Source organism: Cariama cristata, unplaced genomic scaffold (genome assembly GCF_000690535.1).
Source record: "Cariama cristata isolate BGI_N322 unplaced genomic scaffold, ASM69053v1 scaffold3278, whole genome shotgun sequence".
Lineage (NCBI taxonomy): Eukaryota > Metazoa > Chordata > Aves > Cariamiformes > Cariamidae > Cariama > Cariama cristata.
The window spans coordinates 12668-24714 of NW_009629269.1; the positions used below are offsets into that span (position 1 = coordinate 12668).

Here is a 12047-nt window from a genome sequence, read left to right on the forward strand (position 1 = left end):
CAAACCCAACCACGTTTGTCAAAGGACACGGAGCCTGGCCCCCACTTCCATGCACAGGGCTACAAGAGACAAGAGGCAGCCTAGATTAAGGCAATATTTATTAATTACTGCTCAAAACACTCAAAACCCCAACAGCTTCCATCCACCTTAACGAGTTGTAAAGCCACAGGACAGTTTCACTCCATCAGCTACCAAACTGCAGGTAGCCAGACTGTCTGGGAACACTGGTCATACTGGAGGTAGCAATAGCTATGCCAGAGGCTCATCAATAAATAAGACAGTGACTCACCACCACCTTTAAAAAAAGAGCCAGGCTTTAAAGATGTTAACAACATTAAGAAGAGACCCAGCTTAGAGGAATTTTAGTTTAGGAAATGGAGTTTTTGTGGAGTCAGAGCTCCCTCTTACCCCGCTCTGGCCCCCTGAGAAGGGGTGTTTCTAGTGCAGAACATGACCCGTATTAGACGTACAAAATGCCTGAGCAGCAAACAAGGAGGAGGAGATGCATCTGGAGCATCCAGGCCTGGCAGAAGATGCACAGGAGAGCTCTGGGTCAGGTCTCCACCGGTAACAGGGTCAGGAGAAGGCATCCAGGTCAACAGCAGGCAGTGGAGGTCTCCAGTAGGTAAAGTGGCTGAACTCTGGGCACACCAGAGCGATGCTCCCACTCTGTCCCAGGGGAGGGAAGATGAGCTCCACCAGCTCCGACAGCCGCTCGTACCTACGGGGGGTAAGAAAGAAGCTGCATTGGGGTCATTGAGGTTTTGTTTGCTTTTCTACCCTACGAGATGCTTCTCTGGGTTAAAGCCAGGTTAACCCAAAGATGCTGAGGGACAAGCACGTCGCTTACGTTGACTTGTGGTTCTTCATGAGCTCCTGGATCAGTTCTCCCTTGGGGTTGACCGTGAATATGCGGCTCTCCGGCAGGCCCACTTGCTTGTAGGCGTAGACGTCCTGCCCAAGGAAGGTCAGCGAGGCATGAGAGCTGCAGGAAGGCACCATCACCACCACCGCCCCAGCCTGAGCCCTCCCTCCTCCCCAGGAGACCCACTCACGTTAGCTCTGTTCCCAAAGGCTGCATAGAAGGGCAGTTTTGTGGCAAACAGGTTTTGGATGTCCATCAAGCAGGCGATCTTGAACACCTCTGGCTTCTTCTCAATCACCTCCCTTGCAGCACAAGAGACATGCACAGAGCAGAGGTCAGAGTGGCATCAGTTGGCCAGGACTGTGGGCAGCCAGGCTGTCCGCGGCTCAGAGAAGTGATGTGAAGGGCAAGGGAAGTTTTGTGCATCAGGAGCTTCACCATGAAGCTCCAAGGAAGGGCAGGCAGTTCCCCTGCTGCCTCCCATGAAAGGCATCCTGCACCGAGGAGGCCAGAAGCAGTTTAAGGCTGTGACATCCCTCAGCATCGAGTTGGGGAAGGGGGGTGCAACCCCACGGACACAGGAGGTGCAGGGCTGGGGAGGAGGAGGAGAGGACGCGGTACCTGTGGAAGGCAGAGAAGAGGCTGCTGGGGGCGCCAGAAGCAGTTTAAGGCTGTGACATCCCTCAGCATCGAGCTGGGGAAGGGGGGTGCGACCCCAGGGACACGGGAGGTGCAGGGCTGAGGAGGAGGAGAGGACGCAGTACCTGTGGAAGGCAGAGAAGAGGCTGCTGGGGGCGAGCAGGATGGGACCCTTGGGGAGGGCACAGCCTTGCTCGTTGACCCATTTGAGGTAGCCTTTGGTGATGTGTGCCACGCCGATCGCTCTGGCTGAGCAGTAGAGGAACTTGTAGCCATTCCTAGAGAGAGCACAGGGAAGCCCTCAGCTGTGCCCTGGACAAGGTGTCCTCCCGGGCAGAGGAGGAAGAGGGAGGATGAGGCTGAATACTTGGCCTAACTCCAAACCCTGTTCACTCCCTTCAGCAACCAAGGTGGCTTCGCAAACAACATGACGCACTCACCCCGAGATTCAGGCTAAAACAGATCCCCATCTGCCTCACTGCTGGGGAGCAGCGCTGGAGGGGGACCCCGTATCACCCTCCAGGCCCTTCCCAGCAGCCGCACACCCGTCCTGGCTACAAAGCAGCCTTTGCTGCTCGGTGGTACCCGTGCACCCAGGCGGGACCCCCAGGCCAGCACCTCTGTCACACCGGGCTGCCCCCGGCTTGTGGGGAGCTGGACACAGCCCCTGCAGACCCCCACGGTGGGATGGGCAGCTCGGACAGAGGTGGTACGGGGTTCTCGCGGGATCCGAGGTGGCAGAAGGCACCCGAGGTGTCAGCGAGGGCAGCCCCAGCCCAGCAGCACCCACCCGTGGAGTGGGAGCCCCATGTACTCCCCCCCACTCCCACGGCCGGGACCAGCCATCCGTGGGGCCACAGTGCCTCTTAGTGGCCACGGGTGCCAAGGATGGAGCTGAAGGCCAGGCTCCGTGGGGACCCACTGCCAACCTCTGCCAGATGTGGGGCCAGCATAGCACCCCAGGGTGCGTCAGTCCCTTGGGCACCCAGAGTGGCAACTGGCACCCATCCACTGGCCTGGCAGAGCTGGGTGGACCCCGATGCCATTGCTGCACAGCAATGCAGAGGTGTTCGGCTGTGCCTGCGGCCTCTCGGGTGTAATTTTGTGTGATTTCATCTCCTTCAGTGCTCAGCTACATCTCCCCGGCAAAGCTCCCACTGACACTCACTCCTCCCAGGGAAGGCAACGCAAGCATCTGCTCCCAGCTCCCAGGGGAGGCCCCCTGCTTTTCCCCCCCTGCTTTCACCTCCCCAACATCATCCAGACAGCACAGAAAGCATCAACCATCACTGAGAGCAGAAAATTAGGCTATTTTGGCCAGCATTATCAATGAGTAAGGAGCCCTGACTCTGGCTCCCAGTCAGCCTCTCCTCCATCATCCTCCCACTTCCCCTTGGCCTCAGTTGATCCAATACCTACAGGTGGATTTTGTGGAAGAGCTTAGCAATCCCATGATGAGTCCAGTCTTTTCCCAGATGTGGCAAGATGTGCCCAAGAGCATCCGACCTAGAAGGAAAAAAGAGACCAACCAAGCCTGATCCAACCTGGTGCATACCCACCCCCACCACGATGGAGTTCGTTGTCCCTCCTGCCTGCTTTCGCAAGCCTTGAAAGGACACTTTCCCCTAACGGGGCAAGGAGCAGGGATGTAGGGTGGGAGAAAGACCCTTTACTTGGTGATGGTGCCATCGATGTCTGAGATCACCACCTTATCGTCCCAGTTCCACAGGTAGATGGTGGCCTCACAGCGGCACGTGCCCTGGTACTGAGTCGTCACACTGAATGCCACCTCGTTGGGGCCATCCTGCAGATTCAGCTTTCCCTGTGGCAGAGGGGGAACAAAAGCAGTACACCAGCACCGATTCACACCAGTCCAAGCCTTCCTAGAGGCCAGACTGCCACCTGGCCAGACCAGAGACCCCAAGCCTCTACAGGGTGGCTGCCCAGGGCAAAAGACTTGGATGCCCTATAAAAACATGAGTTCAGGAGTAGAGAAATCCCTGTTTAAGGGTTGTCTCACCCCTACACACAGAAGCAGGCAGTGGAGGAGGAGTAAAGTACATACGATTTGTTCAGAGGAGAGCCGAAGAGATTTCTTGTAGGTTGGCAGAGATTTCTGTGCAGGGGCATCCATTGCTAACCTGTCCCCAGGGTGCAGGGGCTCATCATCACTGGACGACCCCTCTTCCTCCTGCCTATACAAAGAAGGGAAGAGCATGTTGGCTTTACTCGGCAGACCATGGCTTTCCCCATGAGCACCAGGGGAGATCTGGAGGAGACCCAGGACAACTCATCCACCAGGAAGCAGCCATGGAGGAGTTTGGCTGGACCGGGATCAGCCAGAGCCTTAACAGAGCTTTCTGCCCTCATATATTATATCCCCTCTTCCTCCTGCCTATACAAAGAAGGGAAGAGCATGTTGGCTTTACTCGGCAGACCATGGCTTTCCCCATGAGCACCAGGGGAGATCTGGAGGAGACCCAGGACAACTCATCCACCAGGAAGCAGCCATGGAGGAGTTTGGCTGGACCGGGATCAGCCAGAGCCTTAACAGAGCTTTCTGCCCTCATATATTATATAGACTTGGGAATAATTTGTCATTTAGGAGGCGAAGGCATGCACAGACTCCTGAGGGCAGCTGGGAGGAAGGCACTCACCTCTGCTGAGCAGAGTCCGGCTGCAGCATCCCCACGTTGGCTTTCCCAGGCCTCGACTGCTGCTGCAGAGAGAGAGTGGTGACACTGGCACCTCAATGCCAAGGGCAGGAGCAGGGGCTGCTTCGCTCTCCTGCCACTTGGAGCAGAGACACCAGAGAAGTGGCAATGCATCCCCCTGCCTTCATGAGGATACTACCCCATGGGAGAGGAACCACAACCTGGTGCTGTGGTGGAGCAAGGAGACCAGCAAGCACACGTGATGCCTGGGATGTGGCATGAAGGGCACGTGGCAAGAGGTCTCACCATTGCAAGGTCCATGTTACCGCAGTACCAGGCATTGTCCTGCTGCTCAGGCATTAACAGACCCCAGGGGACAGCAGCAACCTTCAGAAGTCACCTTGCCAACAGGTCCCTCAGGCCACCCCCAGGACCCTGCCAGCCACCAGAATGACACCTGTCCCCTGGGGACACGGTCGGCACTGCCATTGCTGCAAACATACCTCCTCTGCTGGGAATTCTCTCCTCCTCCAGGAGAACCACCACCTGCTGCCTTTCTTGGGCATCTTCTCCTTCACCAGTTGGTCAATGGTGCTCTGTTAATGTGGCAGAACATGGGATGAAGTCAGTCCTCAGCCCAGGGAGGCTCAGCTGCCGACAGGCTAAGGAGACCCTCATCCAGGCAGGGTTTCCTTTGCAAAATTGTTCACAGGACAGGATGTGACTCCTGCCACTGTGAGCCGAGATGGTTTTGGGGTGAAGGATACAATGACCTGTTCCTTTCATGCATCTTGGGAAAAAATAAAAAATCTGGATGCCTTGTTCCATACAACCCCAGCCAGGTCTACAGAGCCCTGGAGTGGGCTCTCACAGTCCCAAATCCTCCAGACCACCAGAGCCCTTCACTCTGGCCAGCCTTGCGCAGATACAACGACCAGAATAGGAGATCTTTGACAAGGAAACCTCAGCTCTCTGGTCATCAGTAGTACCCAGGTATCTAAAAGCCACTCCGAGGTCCCTCTGTGGGAAAGGACAGACCTCAGGGTTTGTGGGCTGGAGCGATGTTCAGCTCTGCCCCAGACTGCTCGCAAAGCCCCAGATGAGCAGCTTGGCTTCTTGCAGCCCCACTGCACTCTTCAAGCCCTGCTGAGAAGCACGGCCAGTAAACGTGTTGTGCCACTGACCTCGGGAATGTTCCTCTGGAAAGCCTGCAGGGACAGGACCATGGGAGCAGCCACTGCCCAGCTGTAATACCTGGAAGAAGCAAGAGGGATGGGAACATCATCACTCCTGGAGCGAGGGCTGTTTCCAGATCGCCATCTTGCAGCATGGCCAGAAGGTCCCCTCCCACAACTGCAGTATAATCATTGTCTGGGATGGAGCGACACTCCTACAGGAGTGTTTCTGTAGGGATAAAGGGGCCACATTGGTCATCTTGGGATGAAGTAGGAGGAAGAGCAGGCCACTCACTTCTTGTTGATCAATATCACCAGGTTTGGGTCATCAACGATTCCCGGATTCTCAGCAAACTGCTGGTAGGAGACCATGTGCTCCATGAACTTCTCTGGTGGGACAGAGGCTGTGTCATGCCAATGGTGTACATAATGGATGCCAGGACAGCAGATTCCCCCTCCCCTCCCACCTACCACGAGAGATCTGCCTGCTGCCCCACAAGCCTCCGCACAGTGACAGGGCAATTGCCGGCATCAAATCTGAGTCGGAGTCCGCAGGGCTGTCGGAGGGCAAGTCGGATGGCAGCTGGACACACAGAGGGTTGCTGGGGTCTGACACAGTCTTTGAACTCTGCTCTGTGTCACTACCAGCAAGAGAAGAAACAGCGGCAACATCAGGCAATACCTTTAGACATACCTCCATCCTTTGCTGCAAGGGAATTGCTCAAGAAGGGCTGAGCTTGGCCAACTGGGACAACCCATACCTCCTGGGGAAATAGAGAGCCACCTGCTCCTCATCCAGGTTGGAGAGGTCTTCCAGGTAGACGTCACTGGGACCCAAGTGAGGACTTCTTTTGGTGGATCCTCAATGCACAGACAGAAGGGAGAGGGCTCAGCTGAATCACCTTTCCAACCGTCTCAGCATCTATCGAGAAAGCTAACAGCACTTTGCTCTAACATATTCGTATATCATATAAAGAGGGCATCTCCTTCCCTACTTGAAAAGCTGCCTTAAGTCAATAGCAACAGAAGTACCTCAAGATACCTGCACTGGCGTGAGACTACTTGCCAAGAGGACACAAAGGACAGGCCAAAGTCCTGCCAATATTCTGCTATGACAATCTGAAGGTGGTGTTTGAAGTTAGCACCGTGGAAGATAACACTGTGATCTCCCTCTTCATACAATGAGGAATCCCAAGCATCTCTTCTTCAGGGAGACAATTTTGTTCTGAATTTATGTTAGCTGGAAGAGCAAGGTCAGTTAGGACAGGTAACGATGTAAAATCCTTAAATACACTACCAAGGGAGACATATGCATGCTTCGCTCTGTGGTTTTCCACCTGACTTGGCGTGAAGACACAAGTCAGGCTAGGTGCTGCCAGACACTTCAGGTTAAGGCATAGTCTACACTGCTGAGAAGTCTCCAAGCATGCAAATGTAGAGACATCCAAGGATGGGCTTCAGGAAACATAAGGCAAGAAAGCCTTCCTGGGGAGCTGGGTGGTCACAGAAAGGAGGAAACCTGAGGAATGTCTCTTCAAAGCAAAGGAGCTGGTAGCACATGGAGAGAGCAAAGCAAACACGTCACACCTTGAACGCCCAGGGCGGTCATGGAGGAGTTACACCGCATGAACCACCCAGCTTCCCATCCAAGTCAGATACATCTGCAGGCTCCAACACTGCTTCCAGCAGCACCAGTCACCCACTTACCTTCTATCCTCTGCCTTTCCAGCTGGGGCTCGGGGCCTTCCAAGCCCACCTGCCTTGGAGCAGCAGCTCCCTCAAAGGGCTCCACATCTGGCTGAACCTCTGGCACAGCACTCCTCCCTCCCTCCTGTTTCTCTTGTGGGGCTGAGGAGGCCTCCAAGTTCTCTGTCCCCACAGCACTGGGGATGCTGTTCCCATGCCAGGGTACGGGTGTTGGCTCAACAACAGACACGACAGAGGAACAAGGTATGCCCTGAGGTCCTGCTGGGCTTGGTCCTCCTCCCAGACCTTCAGAGGTGTCGACAAGATGGGTTGCTTCATCCACTGGGACCAGTGTCGCAGAGACAGTGGTTGCTGCAGTAGCAATGGTCTTTGGGGACTTGGCCGGTTCAACTCGTTCCGATTTATTCACCTCAAGGAAAGCAGAAGAACAGGTTTGAGGATGGGAAATTGCCCAAAGCACCAGGCAGAAGAGGACAACTCCTCTAAGGCTGCCTGGCCACAGCCCCCTCCACTTTCTGCGAGCCTTTCAGATACCCCCCTCCCACCAGCTGCTAGAGAAAAGCAAGAGCAGGGACTCACCCGAGGGAGCCTTCCCCAGGTCCACTGCATGCGGGATTCAGCCCCTAGAGCAAAACTCTCCTGGGGTCTGATCTCCAGTTCAGAGTCACTTTTGGGAGAAGATGGATGGCTCAGGGTGGGGCTAGAAGAAGAGAAGGCAATATGGGACCTCATCTACTCTACAGCCCCATGCTTTCCTGTCACTGCAAGGACATTTAGGGCCAAGAGCCCTGTAAGGTTGGTTTCCTATAGAGTCAGTTCTGCCCCATAAGACCATCACTTACAAATGAGCAAGACCCACGGGAAGCTGAGGCCCAAGGCAGCAAAGTGCTGTGCCATCGGTTGTCCAGCAGCAGAGGCAGGAGAGCCACGTGCACGCAGGCTTCTCGTGTCTGTGACCATGGCCAGAAGGGTCCCTCATGGGCTCTGAGCTTTCCTCCAGCCACACCATATCAGGCCAGGAAAACCCTCCTCTCCTGACACCCCCAAGTCCCTTTTCCTTACCACCTTCCCAGCCACAAAGGCACGTCCCCTGCCCTCACCAAAGCCGAGCAGATTGCCTTGGCTCTGCTGGTTACCTGTCCGCGGAGGCCAGCTCCCCGTCAGAGTATGGGTGCATCTCTGGGGACTGCAATGACCCAGTTTCTTCTTCAGGGAGATCAACGAAGGAGAAATACAGTGAATCACTGCAAAGGAGGAAAGAGGTCAGTTATGCTACTCTCGGGCACCAGCCTCCTCTCCTGGAAAGCTGGCAATACCAAACTTCACCATTTCCACTGGCTTCCTACTCCACACGAGGTTGTGGTCCAGCTTGGAAACACTTTCCCCATGTTTCAGTACTGCTGGGCATCACCAAGTGAACCTACAGGCTCGACCCACTGCATCGCCCTGCCCAGACCACACAGTTTACCTTGGGGCTGGCAGCTTGCATGGCTCCTCCATGGACATCTCGCTCCTGGTCTCCTCACAGCCTTCTAACTCGGACTCTGAAATCTCCTTCTGCTTGGGCTTTCTCCTGCGCCTCCTCCTCTTGTGCGAGGTCACTTCAGTGCTGGAGGCCTCCTGCCCATGAAAGGGCTGAGCAGCATCCTCCGGGCTCTGCTCCGTGGGGATGGGGGATGTGCAGAGGCGGGAGGGGATGCTGCCCTGCAACAGGGACGGGAAGAGCCCATCAGCTCCAGCACCCTCCTTTCCAGCCTGGCAGCTCATGGCTCTCGTCTATGCAAGATACCACCAGCACAACCAACACCAGTGAGCCCTCAATTTGGGAGTGGTTTTGTGGCTAGGCCTAAAAGGAAAGGTTTTGTACACACAACATGCGAATAAAAAAAAGAAAGTAGGGCTATCCAGCCACAAGTTAAAGTCATCTTTAACGTGGGCAAGGAGAGGCAGGCAGGAGGTGGCACCACAAGACCAGAACTACAAAGGCTGCAGATGAAATTCGGCTCCAGAGCTCTCTCCCTGATCTCAAACCCAGCCCAAGCTAGCAGCGACCACAAGTGAGCCAGGAGAAAGCTGCCAAGATTTCTAGAAGCCACAACTAGTCTCATCCCGCTTCCCAGCAGAGCAGGCAGCCTGCCACAGCATCTGGATCACTCTTATCCCTGTCACAAGGTCCTCCGAGATATCTGCCTGGCTGGCCAGCAGCCATGCCCATTGATGGAGGCCAGTCTGGGATGTAGATATTTGATCTAATGCTCCCTCAGGGTGCTCCACTGCCCAGATCTTCCACACTGGTTGCAAGGTCCTTTGAGTAGGAACCTTTCCGGACACATAAAAGGGGATAACAGAGTCACCCTGGGGAAGAAGAGCAGTCCAAACCTGGTCCTTCCCCCTCAACCCTGCACTTCCAGGTGGTCACAGCAGGACACAGACCAGCAGCACCTCTTCATCACCAACCTCATTCTCCTCCGACTCCTGGACAAAGAAGGCCTCTCCATTGTCACCCAGCTTCATGTGCAGGTCCACAGGCTCCCCATTGATTTCAATGTCAACCTAGGAAGGGGCAGAAGAAGACTGTCCATCTGAACCCACTCCCCGTCGGTGCAGAGGAAGGCACTTCCCCAGGGAAGGGACGGGTTGGGGTTGCTCACAGGGCTGACAGCCACCCAGCCTTTGAGGCAAGGGACCTCTCCCAGTTTTCCTGGGAAGCACAGACCTCCCTGGAAGAAGATGCGTTCCATTCAGGAGCACCCCCTCCAAAAATTGGCAAGCACGCCTTTCAGCAGGGGTCCCAATCCCCTCAAACAAAATTCCTCCATAACCTATGGGTTATGGAAGATCCTAGGTCTGGAGACACCAGAGAGGAAGCACAGTCCCAGGGCAGACACCGCTTACCACCTTCTCCTTGGAGCGCAGCACACCCAGCTTCCCAAAGCGGACGTGAAATGGGGAGCACTGGAAGGAGTTATCGGGCTGCCTCACCACCACCACATCAATGCAGCCCGTCAGGGTGGCGGGGTTCAGACCCCGGTACAGCTCCTTCATCGTGACGAAGACTGTCTCAGCAAGCTGCCCCACATAGTTCATTGTTTGAGACTGTAAGTGAGAGACAGAAACAGAATCAGGTAGGGTGAAGGGGGCTCCAGCAGCTAAATGCAATGGGAGTTTGCACTAGGAGGGTCATTTCACAACTGCAAACACAGTCCCATCAGGCCAGGTAGGTCTCTAGGGAAACTGAGGCAAACACATCAAGGGCCTTGGTAAAGATCAGCCAGGGCCTCTGTGAGCACCAGAAAACAGGACAGAAGCCAGAGCACTAGTTATTGCATCTGCCTTGGAGGAGAGATGCCTTTGCCATTGGATGCACCATCACATTTGCCCTTTGAGAGGGCAAATACCACATCACAGCAACACTTTGCAGTCCAGCTGTCAACATCCTGTTCAAATAAGAATTTGGTTGGCAGGAGACCTCCTGCCCTGCACTATCCTTAAAAAAACCAAAAAAACCAAAAAACCCCCAAAACTACCAGCTCAGGGCAGAAAGGTGGGGAGTCCAAGGAGCTTCTGCGTACACCACACGCTCACTTTGAACATAGTCCAGACCCAACATTTCCTGATCGGGGGGGGAAGGCATCCCACCTAGGCATTGCCAAATCGGCCAGACGTGGCCCTTGTTAGAGCCAGAACTCCTTACTCCCCATGTCTTGGCCCTGCCACCATCATCCAGCTTCCCAGGGAATCCCAGCAAAGGTGCCGTGCTGCCCAAAGGACACCCGGACAACTCTGCAATGCAGTTTTCACAAGGCACTGCTGCACTCCGAGGTTGCACGGCTCCTGGTTTTCATTAGCAAGAACACGTGGAAGGAAAGCCTTGCCTGCTTCCTGCTCAGCCCCTTGCCCGCTCACGTCCTCCAGCTGCTCGCTCCCGGAGTGGAGACAATTCCCCTCTGCTGTGCTGGAGCAGAGGCATGGCTACAAAGCCAGAGATTTGTGTGGTCCATGCTGGGGCACAGCCATGCCTCCAGCCACACGAGGTGACACGCAGCTCCACTTTCTGCAACCCACCGCTGACAGCTGCCTCCTGGTCAAGGCTTTGAAATCCTGGGCGTATTTTCTTGCAGATCTGTGTCGGGATGCTGGGTGTTGGTCCCTGGGCCAGAGGAGCCCCTTGCTCTGTTTGCTCAGCACTCGGTATCAGCAGGACAGCAGCATCAGCAGGACAATGGTCTTGGTGTCAGCACATCACGTCGGAGCCTGGGAACCACAGAGGCTGAGCCCAGCTTCCCGAGCTGCCAGCTCTGCACCCCACCTTGCCCCAAGGAGAGGCCGAGGGCACAGGATGACCACTTCAGAAGGACCACAGATGAACTAAAAGAAACCTCTTGTGCCAGCACCACTATCAGTCGATGGCACGGTGTCCCCGAGGGCTCTCAGCACAGCCCCTAGCGCTCACCCAACCCAAGGGGCACCCAGTGAGAGTCGGTTCCTTACCCAAAGGGACGAGGACAAGCATGAGCAACCCGACGAGCCCTCTGCCCCAGCAGACACCCAGCCTCTCCGATCCATTTTGCACAAGCTCAGCCCCGTCCCGTTCCCAGACATCCCTCCTGGAAGGCCGTCTGCACGGGGAGACACGGTCCCCGCTCCATGTCCCGTCCCCCCCTCGCCTCTCCCCGACATCTGGGAATAAGCCCAAAGCCCAGATCCTCCCCGGCGGGATGCAGGGGGTTGGCAGGGAAGCGCCAGCCGGCTCCCGAAGCTTCGGTGCCTCCATCAGCTCTGCTGCAGCGGGGCCAGGGTCACAGGGCCACCCATCAACCTGCTGAGCCCAGCTTTCCTGGGCATCGCTGCCGGGGTGGGCAGCCCTCCAGCTGCCTTCCCTGCTGTGCCGCAGGGCCTGGCAGCAAAGAGGAGAGAGCTCCTCGCTGCAAAGCGGGCAGATTTTTGGAGAGGAGAAACAATCGGGCTGGCCCCGATACTCCCAGGGCAGCGCTGATGGGCTCCCAG

At 55.8% G+C, this 12047-nt stretch overlaps 1 protein-coding gene across 1 annotated transcript; it reads right to left on the bottom strand.

Annotated features, from left to right (window-relative positions):
• Window positions 1-576: 576 nt before the first annotated feature.
• Window positions 577-10127, bottom strand: LPIN3 (lipin 3). Its single transcript, XM_009705090.1, has 18 exons — window positions 9936-10127; window positions 9498-9593; window positions 8509-8744; window positions 8177-8284; window positions 7620-7740; window positions 7326-7449; window positions 6095-6194; window positions 5805-5974; window positions 5629-5722; window positions 5343-5412; window positions 4633-4754; window positions 3570-3699; window positions 3178-3326; window positions 2924-3010; window positions 1630-1782; window positions 1056-1167; window positions 851-954; window positions 577-721 (listed from the first exon to the last, which is right to left on the bottom strand). Exons 1-18 carry the CDS (start codon window positions 10125-10127, stop codon window positions 577-579), a joined length of 2313 nt encoding a protein of 770 aa, XP_009703392.1.
• Window positions 10128-12047: the final 1920 nt, after the last annotated feature.

Coding starts and splice junctions, on each gene's coding strand:
- LPIN3 (XM_009705090.1), bottom strand. CDS start 10,127: ATGAACTATGTGGGGCAGCTTGCTGAGACAGTCTTCGTCACGATGAAG. Junction 8,745..9,497: donor AGGAGTCGGAGGAGAATGAG/GTTGGTGATGAA, acceptor TCCCTGTTGCAG/GGCAGCATCCCCTCCCGCCT. Junction 722..850: donor ATGAAGAACCACAAGTCAAC/GTAAGCGACGTG, acceptor TACCCCCCGTAG/GTACGAGCGGCTGTCGGAGC.